Consider the following 23274-nt stretch of genomic DNA (forward strand, 5'->3'; position numbering starts at 1 on the left):
TGGTTTCTGTCATAATAATTATGCTGGTGGAACAACAGCTGATAATGTTTGCTTGCTTTGCTAATAAAATTTTAAATGCCGGAGAGGGTATTAAAAATAGACCCACTAGTATAAAAAAAGTAAAATGAAGTCATTTAAAGTGAAAGGTTGTTTTGTTTTCAATATTCCCTTTCTTTTTCCTTCCAAAATGCGAAGCGTTTTGCCATTTTCTCCACCGCTAGGATACTAATATATGGCAATATAACCTCATCTTCTCTTCCTGTCCCACCACCATTCTAATCATGTTGAAAAACATTTACTGAGAGATATTTCTCAGTGCCTTGCTTCCCCCTCCCCAGCTCTCCTCATGTCCTCTTCCAAAGCATTTTGCTTGTGCTTTTCCCACCTGGTCCCCCCATTTCCTAATTTGCAAAGTTGTACTGTTAACTGGTTTTTATTTGCCTTTAATGTAGTGGTTAATTGTGTTTTAATTGTGTACGCTGCCCAGAGCCCCATGCGTGAGATGGGCAGCTATATAAATTCAATAGGTAAATAGATACTGTAGGTCGTTAGGTAAACAGACAGACAGACTTAAATAGTAGGCATATATTTTTCATTTTTTTTAAAAAAAACAGACATCCAAGTTATTCCGCAAAGATAGATACATGCATAACATCGTCTTGACGGCTTTCATTCAACGGTGAATGAAAGCTTCAAAAAAGATTGGTTTGAAACGCTCAAATCAACAGATATATAGAAATCTGTCAACAATTTTTTTTCCCTAAATGAACCAACTACAATATTTTCAAAGACCTACTTTAATTTTAACAGGAATTTGCATCAATTACTGATTCTCAGTGGGTTTTTTTGCTTGATTGAAGGAAACGGAACTGTTTGACAAATCCTGTTTAGATAGACAGAGTATTTGTTTAAATATGTGCTGGTGTATACTTGCTTTTTAACTTGAACTGCAGAAGTGGCACACCAAGTCTCCGGTCTGTTGTTGTTAGTAATTGGCTGTTATTGGATAGGAAAATATTTTAATCTATGCTACTGAGAATATTCAAATCTGACGGAATTTATATTCAAAACAGTCGTGTAGCTTTGTTAAGATTCGAACTACTGGTACTTAGATAAACCTGAACTGAGATATGGGTGGTTGATGGAAGATTCAGATTTTTCCCCCCATGAAGAAGCAATGAAATAACATATGATTGTTCAATTATTTAGAGAATTTAAGGATGATGACCAATTATTTATTTCCATTTATTACACCGGCAAGAGAGTGGCATACTCAGTTTTGAAAACGGTACACAGTTTTTCTCTTAAGCTTTAGTAATTTCAGCAAGACTCATACAGATCTCCAACAACTATGAACAGTGTTGAAATAATTACAGGTCACCACCACACTACAAAGATTTAGTACATTATTCTGGCAGTTGATGCTAGACTTTATAGAACGGAGTATGGAATAATTAAAAAATGCAGATGTATTCCTTTTTAGTTAGCAAATCCAATAACACGGGTGTACATTTCCCCTACCGAATTAGAGCAGCTAAATCCATCTTGGTTTCATTTAAAGTGAGGGACACTTCCTAGGCCTTGAAGATCTAGTGACCAAAAATGCCCCAACAGGGCATTTTTACTATCTAAATCCTGGATTTCCAGCAGGGCCCTTTGAGGATCACAATGTACTTCTCGATAAGCTTCTTATTATCCATGCATTTTTCTGCGTTGCCGCCTACTTTTATTTTTAATAGCTCATTTTTAAATGAAAACACGCATGGGAAGCTACCACACTCTCAAAAATGTAACGACTCTGAATATCAGCTGTACAGATATTTCTACACACACACACACACTATCTAACAATATTTCAAAAGCAATTATTTGCTCTTTTATCTCCTGGATTGGGAATAACTTCAACATCTCTTTTCCTCAAAAAAAAAGACAGGGAAAAAAAGAAACGAAATCCTGACAGAAATGGGCAGTAATCCGTGAGAATCTGATTGAAACGGATCACTAGGAGTGGATGTGAGGGGGACCTAAATGTGTTTTTCTGCGTGTGCATACATATAAAAGTATGCACCGTTAATAATTTTGCTACCGGGAGGTAGAGAGATAAAACTTTGCTTGTTGTTTCCTTCCCGAGTTGTCTTTTCAGACTAAACACAGTCTCTGGGTGGGAAGCTGTGGGCTACATACTATGCATGCTTTACTAGGAAAACAAAACCTCATAGCAACCCTGGATAGCAATTAAAGTAATCCGAAATTTTCCTTTGATTGATGCGACTTTTTGTTTCCCGGAGACCCATGTGGTGCGCAATATTCCCAAGCAGCATGACGATTCCGATGTAAAGACTACTGTGACAGCCATCTCTGGCCTTTATGAACAAGAAGACCGGCTGCTGGTTATTGCCTATTGTTGAAGGGAAAAAAAGAAGGCATGAAAAATAGCTCTACATTGTGGAGGTGTAATTTTCTTCTTTGCTCCCCTGGCGATTTTTCTAACTTCAAAGCCAGAGGTTGCGATGCAAACGCTGAAGTCTTTCAGCGGTAGGAAATGCTCTTCTGCAAAGAGAAACCACCATCATTAACATTGCCTCCCATGACTAGCATTAGAAAGTGGGCTCCTGCGAAGGGTAAAGCCATGGTATGGCCCTCCAGTTGTGTTCTGGAACTTCTAGACTTGTGTTTAGAATAGAATAGAATAACAGAGTTGGAAAGGATCTTGTTTCTCTTTCCTAGTCTCTCCTCTCCAAGGGTTTGAAGAGTGAGGTGAAAGAAAAGCAAAGGAAAAGGTAGAGGCCTTGACCTACGACCATGGCTGAGCCCAAAATTTCTGTTGCTAAGCAAGACAGCTATTAAATGCCCCCCATTTGATGATCTTTCTTGCCACAGTTGTTAAACGAATCACTGAAGGTGTAATGTTAGTTACATGGCTGTTAACTGAATTTGGCTTCTCCGTTGACTTGGCTGATCAGAAGGTCACCCCAAAAAATGACCCTGGGACACCACAACCATCCCAAATATATGCCGGTTGCTAAGCATCTGAGGTTTAGACCGCAGGGAGGCTGCAATGGTCATAAGTGTGAAACATAATCCGACATCACCTTTTTCAGTGCCATTGCAATTTTGAACGTCACTAAACAAATTGTTATAAGTGGAAGACTACCTATAGCAGTGATGGCTAGACTTTTTGGCACAGAGTGCCAAAACAGGAGCGTATGTGTGCCAGCACACCGAAACCCAGAAGAGAGCAGCTGGCCAGTGTGCATGGGCATGGCAACCAGCTACACTTTCGGGTTCCGTTGTGTGCATGCGCACCAGCCAGTTGGCCCGGCGTGCATGCACACACAGCCAGCCACTCTCTTCTGGATTCTGTCACACATGTTTGCCAGCCAGCTGGTCTTCACGCGTGTGGGTGATGGAATCTGGAAGAGAGCGGCTGGCCGCGTGCACATTCGCACTGTAGCTAGCTGTTCTTCCCGGTTCCGCCACGCATACTCAAAGACCAGCTGGCTGGCGTGCATGTGTATGACAGAACCCAGAAGAGAGCATCTGGCCATGCGCGCACACATTCTGGACTAGTAGGCTGGTGCACATGCTTGCAATGACACCTGGAAGTGCAGCTGGCGACAGCGTGTGGGCCCCAAGACAGCGCTCTGTGTGCCATCTCTGACACGTGTGCCATAGCAATAGCAATAGCAGTAGACTTATATACCGCTTCATAGGGCTTTCAGCCCTCTCTAAGCGGTTTACAGAGTCAGCATATCGCCCCCAACAACAATCTGGGTCCTCATTTTACCCACCTCGGAAGGATGGAAGGCTGAGTCAGCCCTGAGCCGGTGAGATTTGAACCGCTCAACTGCTGATCTAGCAGTCAGCTGAAGTAGCCTGCAGTGCTGCATTTAACCACCGCGCCACCTCGGCCATAGGTTCACTATGATGCCTAAAGGACCCTCCAAAACCTTATTGTACCATCACTGCCTTCAAATATCTCTAAGTGTGTAAGTAAGTAAGTAAAATCTTTATTACGGTCAAAGACCAGCAATACACATTAGTTTTTACACTATACTAAAAAATACTAACATTAAGATATAATTAAAAAGTATTGACATTAAAAGTGGATAATAACATAATGGTCCAGAGATTGTTAGAGGTATGTCCCGATAATTGGTACAAGATGGTACTATACTTCTGTAGCCAATTTTTTTCTTATGGACATTGCAGCAGCACAGAACTTTTCCACTGCATACATGGTAACCAGGTTAGTGTCCTGGAGGAGAAAGCCTAGATAAACATTGTCTGCCCTCCCTGGAAATCTCTCTAATAAGGGGAGAATATGTGCAGACCTACAAGCTCTGTATAGCTCATAGTGTAATAGAACATGTGAATAATCTTCCACGTCTCCTTTACCACATATACAAACGTGTTCTGCTATAGGTGTTCTCTTATACCTGCCCTGGAGGAGTGCTGAAGGAAGAATGTTAAATCTGGCTCTGAAGGAAGCTATTCTTTGTTTTGGGGGGATCAGGTCATTTAGATATCTTGCTGATTCCCACACACCCTGTTTGATTCTGTCCCTACTGTGGAGAGGCAACCTATTTAGTTCTTCTTGGAACTCCATGTCCCTCATTCTATTAATTACTACTTGCTTTGCTTGCCCAAAGCCTAGGGACATTAAGAATAATGGTGAGAGCCCATAAGAGCCCAGCTTGTGATCAATTGCCTGTTTCCAGGGGGATGGGAAATTGTCAGTCAACACTAGTGGGGACAGTCCCTCTGGAAAGAAATGCATTTTAAGCCAATAAATGATCATCATCTTCCAGGCTCTTACCTAAATTTGAGGCATGCCTGTCTCAATTCTTAACTGGGCATTTGGAGTTCCATTGGGTGCGGCTAAAATGGCTGGCAGGAATTTAGTTTGTGTGGTTTCTAGCAAGTCTCTCTTTGCAAGGATCTCTAAGTGTGAGATTGCAAGATTGCTTCCCTCTCAAGGTGAATGCATTTTTGAATCAACTTAAATCGTTCCAACCAAACTTAAAAACAGGAACACAATATATTCTAACCAAACCTGAATAGTGTCACCAGTTAAGACAATTATCAATTATGCAAAATGATACAAAAATTCAAAAAAAAAAAAAGAAAAAAGAATCTGCGTCGTCTTGAGAAATGCTGTACTGAGGAATGATTGTTTATATAAGGAATAAACATAAACCATCTGTCCACAAATGGGTTCCAATTGTGTTCATCTGTCAGACATGCATAACTGTTAAAGTCATTTTTTGCAATGAGTTCAAGGGCAGAATTTATCCTTGCAGTTACTAACCACTCTGTTTCTTTGTCTACCTGTTGGCATTCCAAGATTTCTTTGGGGGGAGAGGATGGAAGGAATATGTTGGGGAGAAATATGGGTGGGGAGGTGTCTTGGCCTTGCAAAAAGTCTTGTTAATGAAAGACTACCAGAAATCAAAAAGAAATCAAATGATGTGAAAGAAAGAATTCAACGCTTGTGTCTTCTGTTGTGGCTGATATGAACTCAGCCAATTGTAAATGTGGCCATTCTCCTGTCACAGACTGTCTCGCCCAAATTTCATAAAATTGCTGTTCCTTTGTACTTACATTGATGAGCAAATAAACAATATTATTTCTCCATTTGTGGAAACTAGTGATAGCCAACAACAACACAAGTACATCTTTGAAGTTCAAATTATTCAACTAAAAAGATGTTAGGAATATATGGAAAATATGTCCCCAACTTTCCAGATCTGATGTGTTTGAAATATCATGGCTGGTAATTTTGAACTCATTTCTCCCCTCAAAAAGGAAATAAAACTTAATCACGTTGCCAAATCTTAACCAACATTTTAAATCCAATTACTGGTAATGTAGGAATGGTTTGGTGAGATAGACTAGTCAGCTAGTTACCTCTGGAAAGTATTGGAGAATCAAAGTTAGAAGATAGTGGTCATCCTTGTTTATATTTCCAAGATTTAGATTTTTTTTTTTAAAAAAATGGTAATTTATTTCATCCCTTCTTGACATATCTACAGAGAAGAACCATGCAGATACCCCAAAATATAGAGAGAATATCTATATTATAAAAAATGATAGAGCCGAGGTGGTGCAGTGGTTAGAGTGCAGTACTGCAGTTCACTTCAGCTGACTGCTAACTGCAGTTCGGCGGTTCAAATCTCACCGGCTCAAGGTTGACTCATCCTTCCATCCTTCCGAGGTGGGTAAAATGAAGACCCAGACTGTGGGGGCAATATGCTAACTCTGTAAACCGCTTAGAGAGGGCTGAAAGCCCTATGAAGCGGTATATAAGTCTAACTGCAAACTGCGAAAATATAGACAGAATATCTGAACAGAAAACCTGTTCAGGAAGGCTGCTTATGTCTAGCAAGGTTGAAGTATTGAAAATTGAAAAACCAATTAATCTAATGATGTGTTGTGAGGAGGATAGGTTGACCTATAATTGATTTCATCTTAACCATGTTGGACTGTGGTGATAGTAGCCATGATACAACATACCTGGAAGATATCACATTAGGGAGGGTGGATTTATTAAGCAATGCCTTTTCCAGTTTGGGAGAGCCTGTTTGATGGACTGGTTAAGGCCTCAAACTAGATTCCAAGAGAGTATGTCTACCAGAACTAGTTTGCAACAATCCAGAGAATCATGAGATGGGCAGCAAATAATAACATTTTTTCTTTATCGTCATCTAGTGGAGAAATTTGCAGGCCATGTTTGGTTGTTCTAATTGTCGTTCATTTTTTTAAAATGGATTAAGGAGTTTCAGGGTGGTCGGCACTTGAGATATATTAATACGGAGATACTGCAGATGATGCCTGGGAGCTGTTGATAAGGTCTAGAAAATCTACCTACCTACCTACCTACCTACCTACCTACCTACCTACCTACCTACCTACCTACCTATCTATCTATCTATCTATCTATCTATCTATCTATCTATCTATCTATCTATCTATCTATCTATCATCTATCATCTATTTGTTTTCTGAGGTTTTCGCGGCTGTTAGTATGTAGGTCTTTGGTTATTCGGGTTTTCTCCCGCGTAAAATTGGAGGTGTCCTGGCGATGTTTCAACGAAGTCTCATTCATCATCGTCGAAACGTCGCCAAGACACCTCCAATTTTACGCGGGAGAAATCCCGAATAACCAAAGACACACACACACACACACACACACACACACACACACACACACACAGAGTTATATTTGTGCTGATAAATAAATAAAGGGAGACTAGTATAGATCTATTTCAAGCTATTTAGCTCTCATCAGCTAGCCATACCCTTACTGGGAATCGAACCTGTGCTGTATTGCCTCTAAGGCAGATGTGTTAACCATTGAGCTACAGAGCTCGACTCCTTATCAGCCAGGCCAGGGTGAAAGGTATATATTTAAAGTCACAACCCCCGGTATGCACAAATATGGGAGGAAGATCACTACTTCCATTCTCTGTCCTTCGGCTCGATCACTATATATATAGTGTCACAACCCCTGGTATGCCCCAATTATGGGAGGAATCTAATTGCTTCCATTCTCTGTCCTTCGGCTCGTCACAAGAGACCATCCAGACAGAAAACCAATATTTTTACTGTTGCCTTTTTGTTACATTTGTTGTATTTGTGCTGATAAATAAATGAGAACCAGCAGAATACCAACTCTGGTTTTATGCCTGATAATGAAATAATTCAAGGTAGCAAACTAGAGAAGTAATGTCTTTTTAATGTTGGCCTCATAGTTGTGGTGCCTGTGATATCTTCAATGCAAACCTTAATTGTGATGACTAACTGCTCAATTGTCATGCCCAAATTCTTTCTGTGATTGCATTTGAAATGAGATAATGTGAAAGTAGTGTTCGTTATTTGATCTATATTATTCCCTTCATACCTACAAGCAACCAGCTGATGGTGTAATGAGGATTTTAGTTCATATGTAATAGTAAGCCAAGGTTTTTAAAGCAGAATTGAACAAAAGATAAAAGGTAAAAGCTCTGTGGAGCTGATGCCAATTTTTGATAAGTTCATGGATGATTCTTTGTCAATAGTACTGTGGTGATTAATCACTGAAGCTCTCAAATTTCCTGGTGGTCTCATGTATTAACATGTGTTAAGCAGGATGAAAGTTGTTAAGTCTCCCAAAATCAAATCTAGTTAAACATTGCCGCTTTTATGGCCTTATTGAAATCACACAAGCAAATCCATTGCAGTTTAGGATGATATGTGAATTAGGAGATAGAATGATAATACTTATGTGGTTATCACTTACATTTTTTATAAGTTTAACTCTGACAAGCATATCTCAGATCAGCCAATAAAATTAACTTTCTAATTCAAAAAATATATAATCCTTCTGTCTTCATTGTTCTTTTTAAGTGTTCTCCTCCCCTTCCCCTTTGTGTTAAATTACAGGCTCACGAAGAGTTTTAGTAGGCTGTAGTAGCATCTACTCTTAATTAGTGAGCCTGTTGAGTTCCTACAATCGCTAATTATTATTTGGACTTTAAGTCAGCAAAAAATTGGATTCGGATTTAGATATTCTTAGGATTGAAATTAATGGAACAGGCTAGCCAAGACTAAAGTAAAGATGGTTGCTTTGCTGCTTTGCACCAGGAGGTAACAACTTTTGAGAGATGTTGCACATCAGGAATTGGGAGAACCCATCATGAGCCTTGTTTAAAAAGAAATCAGAAGACACGCTCAGTTGCAATGAACCAGTTTACAGAATTCTAGTGGCATGCCATTTCTTCCTGCAGGACATCCTCCCAGTTCCTCAAATGTTTGCTTTCTACCAAAATTTATAAGGGCCATTTGGTATCCGGGGGCATTTTTAGAAAGAGAGATGAGACCTCTACTTAAGCCTTGCCTCACTCCAGCTATCTTCCACCTCCCCTTCTTAATTAAATAATTTTAAAAAGATATAAAAAGTATTGGAGTGAATGCTTTACTACAGTTCCATAGGCAAATCCTTTCATTCCAGCCAATGAGCCGAGGTGGCGCAGTGGTTAGAGTGCTGTACTGCAGCCACTTCAGCTGACTGTGATCTGCAGTTCGGCGGTTCAAATCTCACCGGCTCAAGGTTGACTCAGCCTTCCATCCTTCTGAGGTGGGTGAAATGAGGACCCAGACTGTGGGGGCAAGTTGCTGACTCTGTAAACCGCTTAGAGAGGGCTGAAAGCCCTATGAAGCGGTATATAAGTCTAACTGCTATTGCTATTGCTATGATCCTTTCCTATCCCAAGGTGTGGATGTGCAGGAAGAACACAAAGCAGCTACTAAGCCATCAAGGACTTGCTCTTTGGAAACCACAGATCAAGGGATGAGGGTGGCTGCGATGTACAAAGAGAAGCTGAGATCAGAAGAGAAGGAAAAAGGGAGTCACTTCCAACAACGAAGGCTCTTGTCCAGAGTCAAATTTGTAAGAGCTTCCTTGCCTTTCAAAGTTGATATTTTGTTCGGCAGGCAGTGGGGGTTCCCCCATTTGCTCATCTCTTAAAATAACAGCCCACGCTGAAGAATCTGATAAACCACCAAAATCAGCAGGCAGACTGACAACCGTTTTGTTTCTTTTGGTGGGGTGTTGGTTATGGGGCCAAGTTTGGTTTTGGCTGAGGATCAAAATCATTTCTGGGCAAAGCTGACACAAGAACCTTTCAGCCATAGCTGTGGTTGGCTCTCATGCCAAGTCAGAGGTTTCTTAAAATGTCACTGCTGGTCTTGTGTTTAACTTCGTAACCTTCCCAAATGTGTGTGTAGGTTCGTGTCTGCCTGTGCGTCTTGGTTTTTTGTAAAAAAATAAATGTAAGTGAACGGTTGTATGGGCAATATATCAGTGGTTATCTACTGGTTTTACTACTGGTTCGCTGACGCATTGTCTCGTGTTTGTGTGATGCTTCTGTGCATGTGCAGAAGCGTCCGGGCAGGTGGGTGGAGCCTGTCGCTACCGCCATACTGGAAGCAACCCACGTCTGCAATATACAGGGCGGGGCATAACCTTTTCCTAGGGGGTCACAGCAAGATCGACAGCAGTTTACAACTTCCGCGACACCTCATTTTAAAGCCCATAAAAAACTGAATTGAATGAGCTATTAAATGTTAAATTTGCTTTAAGAATGGCTGGAAAATTCGATTCGGAAGAACAAAGGATCATTGACAGAATAAAATGCATTGCCTTTCGAGAGGCTCGCGATGCTGGAGCGACGTTTATCAATCGAAAATGGATTGCAAACAAATTGAAACGTCATCCGGATTGGGTTACTGATAATTGGAACAAAACAGGTGTATGAATTATTTGTGTTGTTATTACAAGTGTTGCTGTGACCCCCTAGGAAAAGGTTATGCCCCGCCCTGTATGTACAAATGAAGGGTGTTGGAGCATCCATCATTAGCATGTAAGGCATTACTTGGGGAAAGCAGTATTGATCCAAGTTTCTATCTTGATTTACATCTTTGGAAGCAACTGTTTCTCTACACCAGTGGTTCCCAAACTTGGCAACTTTAAGACTTGTGGACTTCAACTCCCAGAATTCTCCAGCCAGCTGTGCTGAGCTGTGCTGAGCTGGCTGGAGAATTCTGGGAGTTGAAGTCCACAAGTCTTAAAGTTGCCAAGTTTGGGAACCACTGCTCTACACCATTTTCTTAAAGAGTAACTTTAAATAAGGAGTCTCCTTGGGTTTTGACAAATCAATGCTCTGCATTCATTCAAATCCTGATCTCATTTTAAATCTCTTTTTATCTCCTGAACATCTGATCCCTACTGTTAATTTAATTGCATTGACTTCTACCATTCTTAAATGAGAGGTATTTATTTATTTTTTTTAGAAAATATTCATGGTGGAGAAAGTGAAAGCTAATAATAAGAATTACCGAGACTGAAGTCCTTTGTCTTGGGGATTTCTTTTAGCTTTGAACCCTGGATTTTTTTCAGTGAAAAGTAAAATAGTCAATTAAGTAGATTTCAATTTTGTTGTTGAAAAGGAGAAGTACTTTCTTTAGGGTGATAAAGGGTTTTCCTGTTTGTTTTGGAAGAAAGGTGTAGTGGTTTGCAAAAGCATTAATCAAGAAATATAAACCACCATGTAGTAAAATTATAATTCTTCTAAGGGGCATACATCTGGAACAAGAATTCTTGCTTTTTGTTAAGACAGGCTGTTGAGCTACGTAGTCCTATATTGCCTACTCAAACTGGACAGCAGCGTTTCAAGGTTTCAGGAGCTGAGCTACTGGTACTCTGTACCTGTGCTGTGATATATCCATGCTGCTGCTGCTGATGTCATCATTGGTGATGAACATTTAGAACACTGATTGGCCCTTTTCATTCTCAACACTTTGCTGCCTTCTCTGTCCTAAATGATGGGATAGGTTCAGGTCTCGTCGAAGGAAAGCCTATTCCCATTACCAAGTGTCTGGATCTTCAACGGAACAAAACCAGAAAAACTAGAGATGACAGGATTTAGGCTCAGGAATCTTCTATATACAAACTGTTGTATAACTGAGCTACAGTTCCTAATTGGGAAATGTAAAACTCTAAATCCAAATAACCACAATGTATTCAGTTTTACATCACAATGAGGTTAAGACCTCTACTCTCTCAACATAACATGCACAAATTTCCTCTATTTTTCAGTATGTTATACCCCGAATGCTGAGTATATGCTATATATACTGAATACTTCATCCAACACCGTATAAAAAGACTGCCTTTATTCAGTAGTTATAAAGATACATTTACATCAATGAAGTGAGGCACCATTTCTCCAGGAAGATATTCAGATGCTTATATATTTTTATAATGAGCTGGCTTTCCAGTAAGAATTAAGATACCAACCTGGAACAATTTCTCACCACATATTTCTGGGAAAGTATTTCATTTCTTAAATAAAAAAAAAGATTTAAAAAATCCATGTGCGTTTCCTTTTTATTATGTTTATGCAATGTATAAATGAGGCAGTTCTCAGAAGGTCGAGGGTCACCTCCATGTTGTATCTACCCAATGTAAACTGAAATCAAGTGAGTGGAACATGCCTGGAACAATCGTCAAACAACACTTATCCCCCATGACTTCAAATATGGGTATTAGGGTACTTAGGTATTCTCAAGATCAGAATCTTATTTGTTTGTTTGTTTATTGGATTTATACGCCGCCCTTCTCCCAAGGACTCAGGGCGGCGTACAACATTTAAAAAAAAGACATATTACAAAAGTTTAAAAAAATTAGAGTATCCAAAAAACAAACCCAATTAAGATTAACAATAACATTAAAAAAATGCAATTCAAATTAACAATTTATTTATTTATTTTTATTTTATTTATTTGTCTTGTATGCCGCCCACTCCTGGAGGACTCCGGGCGGCTCACAAAAGACAGTTTAGTTCAGGCCAGGCCGGCTTGCTGGAAAAGCCAACTTTTTAGGGCGCATCGGAAGGACCGGAGGTCGTGGATTATATGAAACTCCGGAGGCAGCTCATTCCAGAGGGAAGGGGCTCCCACAGAGAAGGCCCTCCCCCTGGGGGTCGCTAGCCGACACTGTCTGGCCGACGGCACCCTAAGGAGGCCAACTTTGTGGGGTCGCACTGGATGGGATCGCACTTTCTTAAAAAGAATTAAACTAACTTCATAGCCTCATGAAAAAAAATGTCATGTAAGGTTGTCTCACACTTACAGCTAGCTTTGCACTGCTGAGGATTTGGCTAATCAGGAAGATAGAAAAGAGCATCAGGTTTTCACTAAATACTCATGTCACAAGCCATCTATTTATTTTAATAGTATGGCATGGAAGTAGAGCAATAATGCAAGATGAGGGGTATCTTCTGAGCCTGCAATTTCACCAATTGCCGTATATAATGTTAGCTTTAGAGCCGAGGTGGCGCAGTGGTTAGGGTGCAGTACTGCAGGCCACGTCAGCTGACTGTTATCTGCAGTTTGGCAAATCTCACCGGCTCAAGGTTGACTCAGCCTTCTATCCTTCCGAGGTGGGTGAAATGAGGACCCAGACTGTGGGGGCGATATGCTGACTCTGTAAACCGCTTAGAGAGGGCTGAAAGCCCTATGAAGCGCTATATAAGTCTAACTGCTATTGCTATTTAAGAATATAGGAGACATTTCCTCAATGTAAATCCTGCATAGCAGATATCAACTACAATCCACTCCTATCATGTATACTAGAATGCATTATTTTTCTTTATTACATCTTATATAGCTCAACCATTGTTTTCTCCACGAGAAACTACAACTGGTTCCCCACTTTCACAAGATGCGGGAGATTGTGGTTCTCATTGTGGGCACCAATTCTATGGAAGTCTTAGCTTTCAAAACCTCCCAAACTTGGAGCATAGCATTTCGTTAAAAATGCAACAAGGCAATAGAACTGTAGATATTCTATTGTATCATTGGCTGCTGAATTACTATTACGAACTGCTGAGAATTTGCTGATTGTAGCATGTATAGATCTGCTGAATAAATAAAGAAAATGTGCCAGATGGTGAAAATATAAATAAATGGCCTTTGTGACTCTGGAAAAAAAAATAACTCTTGTTGCCCCCATATTTGGAAAGTGATTGTTATTAATGATCTAAAGGAGACTAGAGTTCAGTTGACTGCAGTCTATTAAACTAGGTTCCCACTGATCCTATATAATATGCCCAAGGATCAGGAATTATCTGAACTGCATCCCAACAGGAATTATAAATGTCCCATTGAAATAATTGCTTCCATTCTGGGTCTAATTTGTTGGCAGTAATGATCTTTTTAGCCTCTTTTGCAAGGTGTAGCATGGAACAAGCTGCCTTGAGTCATCGTAAAGGAAGAGGGGGGGGGAATTAATTAATTAATTAAAGGATAGAAAGATAGAAAGATAGAAAGATAGAAAGATAGAAAGATAGAAAGATAGAAAGATAGAAAGATAGAAAGATAGAAAGATAGAAAGATAGAAAGATAGAAAGATAGAAAGATAGAAAGATAGAAAGATAGAAAGATAGAAAGATAGAAAGATAGAAAGATAGAAAGATAGAAAGATGATAGAAAGATAGAAAGATAGAAAGATAGAAAGATAGATAGAAAGATAGAAAGATAGAAAGATAGAAAGATAGAAAGATAGAAAGATAGAAAGATAGATAGAAAGATAGAAAGATAGAAAGATAGAAAGATAGAAAGATAGAAAGATAGAAAGATAGAAAGATAGAAAGATAGAAAGATAGAAAGATAGATAGAAAGATAGATAGAAAGATAGAAAGATAGAAAGAAAGATAGATAGAAAGATAGAAAGATAGAAAGAAAGATAGATAGAAAGATAGAAAGATAGAAAGATAGAAAGATAGAAAGATAGAAAGATAGAAAGATAGAAAGATAGAAAGATAGATAGATAGATAGATAGATAGATAGATAGATAGATGTACAGTACTGTATTCTGTTGACTGTTTATTTTATGTAGACGTGACTCAAATATTTATGTCTCATTTTTAAAAAGCCTGTTAATTAAACATGAAATCCTTGTCCCAAGCATGCAGCAAAAAAAGGCAGGATACAAAAAGAATAACACATGGGAGGAAAGAGGAAAAACGAACAGCAGTTATCATGTTGAAGAGTATTTTTTTCTAACAATTAGTTGGAATGAATTAGAAACCATTTAGAGATGACAGAAGCCCATCAGTAGCTGGTTTCAGCAAAGCTGGCATGGCTAATTATGTTTGCTGTCTTTCTGTTGCAAACTGGAAGACATGGGCTATCAGCCGGAGAGAGAGAGATGATGATGATTTTAAAGACTTAATTTCCAACTCCATTCACATCTGAGTCACAATTTGCCCACTGTTTTGAAGGGGGTGTCAAAAGTTGTAGTGAGGACATGTGTAAGTCAAAGCAGATTTTGGCTCTCAGAAACTCAAAAAGGGCAGAGTTAGGAGTATAATTAGAACTGGTATTTCCAAAATGAATTTCACATTGTTAACAACAGCGAATGTTTCACAGCTTTCTCCAACTTCTTTGGATCATGTTCCTCTGCAGCTTTTTAAGATGGTTTCTTTTCATCGCACCCCTTTTTCCTGTCAACACAACTAAAGTCAAGTTCAGCTGGTGCCCTAAGCAATGTAATATAGCTTGATTTTCCTCTTGTTTTTCCCCTCTTAACTAGGCGGAACAATTTATTTGAACCTATGGACAATTATGGACTCACCTTACACTCCCACTAATCAGAACTTAGAGAAAAGGACTGCCTTTCTAACAGGATATGGAGCAAATGTGGAAAATTTGTCTTTCCAGTTTGAAACAGACCTCTTTCTGTATTCTGTATTCTATACCTGTATGGTATTAATTTCCCAAAGTTTCCATGACTGAAAAGGTAGTGTTAGCTCAATTCTTTAGAGGAATTTCCATTTTGAAGGTGGAAAATAGGTCTTGTGGGCTACACGTCCCATACATCTGTGTGCATTTAGGGCCTAAGAAACTAGCAAGAAATCAAAGGGCTTCTATTTAATTCGACATCCAATGCAAAATTAACTCAGGTTCCATAGCCAGAGAGTTGAACTCTTGAGTTCTGGAAAGGTCTGGCTACAGGCTATGAACCAACTAGCAAAATTATTTCAAATTTCAACAAATAATAAAGTAAGGTCATATAAAACTTGGGTCTGTATACAATATCCTTTCCCCGTGTGATGCTTTTTGGTATTTTGAAGCACTATGACCTCCAGATTTCCCATCAAACTCATCTAATGTACACCCTGAACTGGTGTTCATTTTCATATAGGAGAGAATGAATGATAATCATGTGACTATTAATAATGTTATTCTTCTCTTGGAGACAGAGAAAGGGCAATTCAGGCCGAGAGAGAGGGAGAGAGGGAGAGAGGGAGAGAGAGAGAGGGAGAGAGAGAGAGGGGGGGGGGGAGAGAGAGAGAGAGAGAGACTTGGAAGATTCACGTGGTGAATCATTGCATACAGTCAAATTTTTACAGAGCTCTTTAAGAGCATGCATTGTTAAACTGGTTAAGGCCGTAAAAATTAAAGCATTTCTAATCATGTCTGCTGAGTCTCCTAGTGATGTTGAATAACCACTTGTATGTGCTACTGTAACTTCCTTTTAGGATCATGGTCAGCAACCTATCATCTGTGGGCTGGATAAGGTCTACCACTTGAAGTCATTGGGTTCATTGTTGCTACGAGGAATATATTCACACAGCAGTGGTGGGATTCAGCCAGTTCACACCTATTCGGAAGAACTGGTTGGTAACTTTCTAAGCAGTTCGGAGAACCGGTTTTTGGAAGAAATCTTTTGCTTTTTCCCACTTTACAAGGCTAATCCTGTAAGGAAGGCAGGAAGGAAACATTGTGGTGTTGTTTTTAGCCTAACCTTTTTTGCTCTGCTTACAGAAACTGCCTCTCAGTTAACTCTTATTACCATTGTAATAAGTGCCCATCGACCTGAGTGACATTGACTTGGCCACGCCCACATGATCACATGACCACCGAGCCCCGCCTACCCAGCTGGTCATTAGGGCAGAGAACTGGTTGTTGGAAGAAATCTCCTTTTGTTTTTTCCCACTTTACAGGGCTAATCCTGTAAGGAAGGCAGGAAGGAAACATTCTGGTGTTGTTTCTAGCCTAATCTTTATTGCCCTGCTTACAGAAACTGCCTCTCCGGTTAACCCTTATTACCATTGTAACAAATAAGTCGAAGCGCCCATCGAACTGAGGACATTGACTTGGCCATGCCCACATGATCACATGACCACCGAGCCTCGCCTACCCAGCTGGTCATTAGGGCAGAGAACTGGTTGGTAAATTATTTGAATCCCACCACTGGTTGGGGGCTAGCATCTTTAGGCTCCCCCCTTTTTTAATGAAGAAAGGAAAAAAGAAATCTCTTGATAGTGAGATAGGTGGCATATAAATTGAGTTAGTAAATAAACTGCAATATAAATTGAGTTAGTAAATAAACTGCAATAAAAAGTAAAGTAAATTAAAATTAAGTCAACATCAGCATAAGCTCTTATCAGAAAATACTAAGAATAAGATAGTTTGTAAAAAAAAAAGACTTCGTGATGCTCAGGGTGGAGATAAGTCTCTGTCAAAGATTATTTGAGAGAGGAAGCACATACACACAGTTGATTGGGTTTTAAGTAGCTGAACAAGCATACAATGAAGTTACATGAACTCAGAGTTCAAAGGGTCATTTTGCTTAACAGCGATTTATCTAACATGTCTTGGGGTATTTGAAAAGAGTCGGAACTATTCTCTGTCTTAAGTTCTTCAGAGAAGTATAAATTCTGACAAAGATATTTTTAAAAAAACGTAAATGCTTTAGTAGCCCAATTCCTCAAAGGCATGCTTGTAACAAAATACATTTACTTTTCAGCAGTAATAAACTTGGAAAGCAAACAGCTAAAAAACTTTTAATATCCATTTAAAAATATTATGGAAGGTTTTAAACCTCTTGAATGTAAAACAGCTTATGGTGGTTGATTTTACTAATAGGCCCTCTTAGTTTCATTTGAGCAACCAACTAATAATCATTTTAAAATACGGATTCAGCCGAGTTCTATATATATGTTTGTTTTGAAGAGTGTTCCAAGCAAAAACTTAACTAGGGATGGAGATGTAGGAAGTGTTTTGGTTGCTCGGTTTCTTATTTTTCCATCGCTGTAGCCACTAGAGATTGCACAACTGTGTGGCATGCGGCCAGACATGAGCAGTGTAATTTCCTGCTGATATTTTGTGAGTAAACACACTGAAATGGTTGTGTCCAGCTGCAGGTAGCACTTAAACACCAAAAGGAGCAGGAAAAAAAGACAGACTAGGTTCCAAAATTCTGCTTCAATTCCTCCACCGATTTAATTATGATCTTCTTGCCCTGCCTGTTTTGGCACTTGTCTGTTCAAATAATAAAAAGTTTTTGGTCAATGATCAGCTGCCCTCCCGGGACAGAATATTTTTCCAGTATCGCTAGGAATGTGTGTGGTGGAGTGAAGAATCACTTGCTGGCATGCTACAAGAGAAGAGAGGGCTATAACCTTGTCCAGTTGACCCAGATGTGGATGTTGACAGTTGGACCAAACAATAAAGCCATGTCAAACTGACCTCAAGAGTTTTTAAAGAATTCATATCTACGGAGTCCTACGGGATTGGGCGGCATATATATTTATTATGGAAGAGCCGAGGTGGTGCAGTGGTTAGGGTGCAGTATTGCAGGCCACTTCAGCTGACTGTTATCTGCAGTTCAGCGGTTCAAATCTCACCGGCTCAAGGTTGACTCAGCCTTCCATCCTTCCGAGGTGGGTGAAATGAGGACCCAGACTGTGGGGGGCGATATGCTGACTCTGTAAACCGCTTAGAGAGGGCTGAAAGCCCTATGAAGCGGTATATAAGTCTAACTGCTATTGCTATTGCTATTAAAAGTTAAAGTTAAAGATATCTCAGGTCTTGAACTCACAATCTTGTAGTCATTGTCCAAAAGCCTGCAGTGGTGCTTTGGAGGGAGCGGGTCAGAATGCTGTAAGCAACCTTGGCACGCCTTCCTGCAGAGGAAGGATGGCTGATGAGGTGAGATGATAGCTTTCCAACCTCAGGTGGACACTTTAGGTCCTCCATTCAACTAGGGGAAAGGTATGACTCGGAACTAAAGCAAAGTACGACAGAGTGTGGCTTTGAATCAGGGTGCCATTGTGACTGGAACCACTGTGGACTGCTCACTTTGGTGATTGGAAGAAAGGAGGCTGTCTGAAAGGATGAGGGTAGTCGTGACCCGTCAAAACTGCGGTCGACAAAAGCGCGCTCGACGAAAGCGCGTACGTGACGTCATCACAGCACGACGAAAAAAATTAAAAATTGAAATAAAAATAAAATTAAAGCAAGCCGATTCACATAAAGGTAAGGGTTAGGTTTAGGTTTAGGGTTAGGGTTAGGGTTAGGTTAAGGGTTAGGGTTAGGTTTAGGGTTACGTTAAGCGTTAGGGTTACGTTTAGCGTTAGGTTAAGGGTTAGCGTTAGGTTTAGCGTTAGGTTAAGGGTTAGGTTTAGGGTTAGGTTTAGGGTTAGGTTTGGGGGGGTTAGGGTATGGTTTTCGCTTTAATTTTACATTTACCGCTCACAGCGCGATGTTTTCGTCACGCTGTGATGACGTCACGTACGCGCTTTTGTCTACCGCGGTTTTGTGGTGGAACCGAGGGTAGTTCCTGCCCTGTGTCAGGGTGTGTAATATTGTCATCAGCATCAAATACAGTTGATGAGTTTGAGTTGAGTTTATTAACATTTGTATGCCGCCCACTCCCACTGGGACTCTGTTGATGAGTTGATGAGTGGAGCTCTCTGAAGGTATGGAACCACTTGGAGGTTTGGAATGAGATCTTGCCTTGGTTGTTTTGCAATAGTTTTTTTTAAAAAAATAAATAAATTTATATTTGGAGGCATCCTGGATTATTCCATTTTCTCGCTGCAGACTTTAATACCAGCATTCACGGTAATTTGAGGTGAAGACTCTTGGTTTATATTGTACTTAACAAAATTCCCAATTGTGTTCAAAGCCTTTTGATTTTACTTTTAATGGATCATGCACTTTTTTTAAAAAATTTTTTACCCCTCTCCACCTTCCCCACCCCCGAATTTAAGTTAAAGTTAAAGTAGAGCAATAATACAAGGTGAGGGGTATCTTCTGAGCCTGCAATTTCACCAATTGCCATATATAATGTTAGCTTTAGAGCCGAGGTGGCGCAGTGGTTAAATGCAGCACTGTAGGCTACTTCAGCTGACTGCAGTCCTGCAGTTCGGCGGTTCAAATCTCACCGGCTCAGGGTTGACTCAGCCTTCCATCCTTCCGAGGTGGGTAAAATGAGGACCTGGATTGTTGGGGGCGATATGCTGACTCTGTAAACCGCTTAGAGAGGGCTGAAAGCCCTATGAAGCGGTATATAAGTCTAACTGCTATTGCTATTGCTATTCCCAGAACCCGTACACGGTATGGATTTCTAACAAACACAGTCTAAAATCAATTGAGAAAAAAAAAAGAAATAAAAAAAATTAATAACATTCTACATTGACCTTAGCTTCTTCTTGCTGAACCAACTTTAAACAATTTAAATCATTTCTGATCTTAAGCATAGGCTAACTGGAATTTCTTGGTCCCGTATTTATTTTGCATATAGTCAATCCATTTTTTCCAGTCTCGTTTATATCTCTCATTTGAGTGATCTTTAAGATATGCCGATATTTTAGCCATCTCGGCTAAGTTTGTAACTTTCAATGTCCATTCTTGAGTTGTAGGCAAGTCTTCCTTCTTCCAGTATTGCGCCACCAACAGTCTTGCTGCAGTTATTAGGTGCAGAATCAAGTTAGTCTCTACCACTGTAAAGTCAGTACCTATACCTAGTAAGAATAACTGAGGAGTAAACTTTATCCTTCTTTTAAAGATATTTTGCATAATCCACCATATTTTTATCCAAAATGCCTTAACCATGCACTTATTTTTAAGTATTTTTATCCCATCTTTACTTATTTTTCTAAACGATTCGAGGTGTTTAACTTGGAACATAAAAATGTTTCAATTAAACAGCAAACTCCATATCCTAAAATGACCATTCAGGCATTGCTACCTCATCTATGTTTCCTTCGGAGATTGTTGGATTCAAAGCAGGTATATGAAGGCAGGGTTTTTTTTTAATTGTTTCTCCTAATCCTGTTCATTCAGTATAATTTAAATTAACGTAAGTAAAAGGTGTGTCTTGGGGAAAGTTAGGAAATAGAGCCGAGGTGGCGCAGTGGTTAAATGCAGCACTGCAGGCTACTTCAGCTGACTGCTAGTTCAGCAGTTCGGCTGTTCAAATCTCACCGGCTCAGGGTTGACTCAGCCTTCCATCCTTCCGAGGTGGGTAAAATGAGGACCCGGATTGTTGTTGGGGGCGATATGCTGACTCTGTAAACCGCTTAGAGAGGGCTGAAAGCCCTATGAAGCGGTATATAAGTCTAACTGCTATTGCTATTGCTATTTCTATGTGCTGTGACCGATTTGCATTGCATGTAGCCGCAGTCAGTGTGAAGGAGATTGTGGCATTCAGGATCAGAGATGAGTAAGAAAATAATTATGTTCTAGAATGGGATTCAATCTGGTGGCCTCTAGTTCCTTCATTAGCTTGCTGGTTATTGTAGTGTTACGGATAATACTCAAGAGTTTATACTTTTTGCAACTGTCCATACTGAATGAAACAGACATTTTTCATTCTGGTGGGTTCCTATTTCTAACCCTCTATGGAAGTTCAGGTTTTCTTCTGCATCCTTGGAGGATGCCTGAAGATCCAAGAGATCAGGGAAACGCCGGTCTTGGATAATGATAGAAGAGAAAGATAGGGATAGGTACCATGACTGATACCACACAACAGGGAATTCCTGGAGCCTCTGCCCTTTGAGGCCATCAGAACTAGAGTCTCTCCATTTATCTGTGACTTATCTATCACCTACCTCCTTTGATATTTCTAGCCTCTGCTTTCAATTATCAGCCAGCCGAAGAGCACTTAGTAATTTCAAGACAAAACTCTTGGAACCTCTGACCTCTGCTTGTCAGATAACCTAAGAATTTCGTGAAAACACACCCATCATCCCGTTGGTTTGAAGCTGTGAAGATGTGTGCTTTGTTCTCCGTCAGCTTACAGTAACCTCCGCCACCTAGAAGTGATTGGTTTACTTTCCTGCTTCTGCAGGGGATGTAGAGATTGAAGCCAGCCACACCAAGACCTTGTATCTCTCTTAACAGGAAGCAATGACATTTGTGAGGTGTTATGTGTATGGATTAATTAGGCGTTGCATTCACAATCGCAGATCCATTAATACCCGGGGTATTAGCAACAAGGATTTAATTCTAGGTGAGAGAAAGGGTAGAGCCAGGATTCAGAGTAGAGTGGGTGGAACATGTGTGTGTGTGTGTGTGTGTGTGTGTGTGTGTGTGTGTGTGTGTGTGTGTGTGTGTTTAAATAAAACTATATTAAGCCACTTTTGGGGTGTAAATGACCATTTTTATGTATTTTGCACCTCACAATGATAGGAAACCAGGCTTCCAATTTCCAGCAATTGTGGTTAGTGGTCAGAACTGGGAACTGCAGAGAAGAGGCTGAAAGGCCCCAGATGGTTTGGGGGTCTCAGGTTAACCACTCCTCCTGTACATGAGTCACTAGTCCTGCCATTAGGATGAACAACAGATGCAGCAAGAATGACTTGTTCAAAACAATTCAGGGAGCTCGTGACTAATATTTTTGTCTAATGAGCATCCTGCTCCGGATAGAAGTCGCTCTGCAAACAAGGTTTTCAATATGGTTTCATTTGCCGAGCAAATATAGCTGGGGATACGAATCCCACCGCATGAGAATGGAACAAGCATCCATGTAATATGTTACGACTTCAGCCAAAGCCCTGGCCAGCTTCGTTTCCTCAAATTCTGTCCAAGCATCCATGCCAAGATCATCTGCTAGTAATTCCTGCTCATATAGAAAGATGAACCAACCCAGTTTCATAATTCTTGTCTAACATGTGGAGACTTTCTTTTGCCCACAGCTTTATTACTTTTAAATACATAGTCTATTTTTGTGTTCTTTTTTGACGAATGATTCCCTTTCTGAGGCCCTAGCCCCTTTGACCTTGTGACTTTTGATTCGCTTGAATGTCTCTTTAGATTTTAAATTAAAACCTGTAATGAGTGCTGGATTCACGTGGCGTGTGGATTTTTTTTTAACCTTTTCGTTTCGTTTTATTTTCATAGTGGAAAGAGACAAGGATTTTTCTCACCAACGACGGCACTACAAAGAATTCCGATTTGATTTGACTCAAATCCCTCACGGAGAAGCAGTGACCGCAGCCGAATTTCGGATTTACAAGGATCGAAGTCACAGCCGGTTTGAGAACGAAACGATTAAGATTAGCATTTATCAGATCATCAAGGAATATCCAAACAGGTCACTTTTTTTTCCAGTTGTACTTTAAATTAATTACCTCACAAAGACCCATTAGATCGCACAGGGTCGGCCTCCTCCGGGTCCCGTCTACCAGCCAATGCCATCTGGCTACGACCCGGGGGAGGGCCTTCTCTGTTGCAGCTCCGGCCCTTTGGAACGAGGTCCCCGCGGAGATTCGGACCCTCACCTCTCTCCTGGCCTTCCGAAAAGCTGTTAAAACCTGGCTATGTCGGCAGGCCTGGGGTTGATGAGTTCCCTTCCCCTCTCGACAAGCATGGGTGTTGGTTATTTTTAAATATCTGTCTTGTATTTGTATGTTCCCTTCCCCGTTTGAGTTGTTCGCC

At 40.2% G+C, this 23274-nt stretch overlaps 1 protein-coding gene across 1 annotated transcript in view; it reads left to right on the forward strand.

Annotated features, from left to right (window-relative positions):
• The window catches only part of BMP5 (bone morphogenetic protein 5), a 57387-nt gene that overhangs the window by 3506 nt on the left and 30607 nt on the right, over positions 1–23274 (forward strand). The window contains exon 2 of the mRNA XM_087718949.1: positions 22738–22930. Coding sequence (XP_087575075.1) covers positions 22738–22930 — 193 coding nt within the window. The remainder of the gene's footprint in view (positions 1–22737; positions 22931–23274) is intronic.

The sequence above is a fragment of the Thamnophis sirtalis genome, unplaced genomic scaffold, assembly GCF_051295495.1.
Source record: "Thamnophis sirtalis isolate CommonGarterSnake01/CBP01778 unplaced genomic scaffold, rThaSir2_p1.2 scaffold_6, whole genome shotgun sequence".
NCBI classification, from domain to species: Eukaryota; Metazoa; Chordata; class Lepidosauria; order Squamata; family Natricidae; genus Thamnophis; species Thamnophis sirtalis.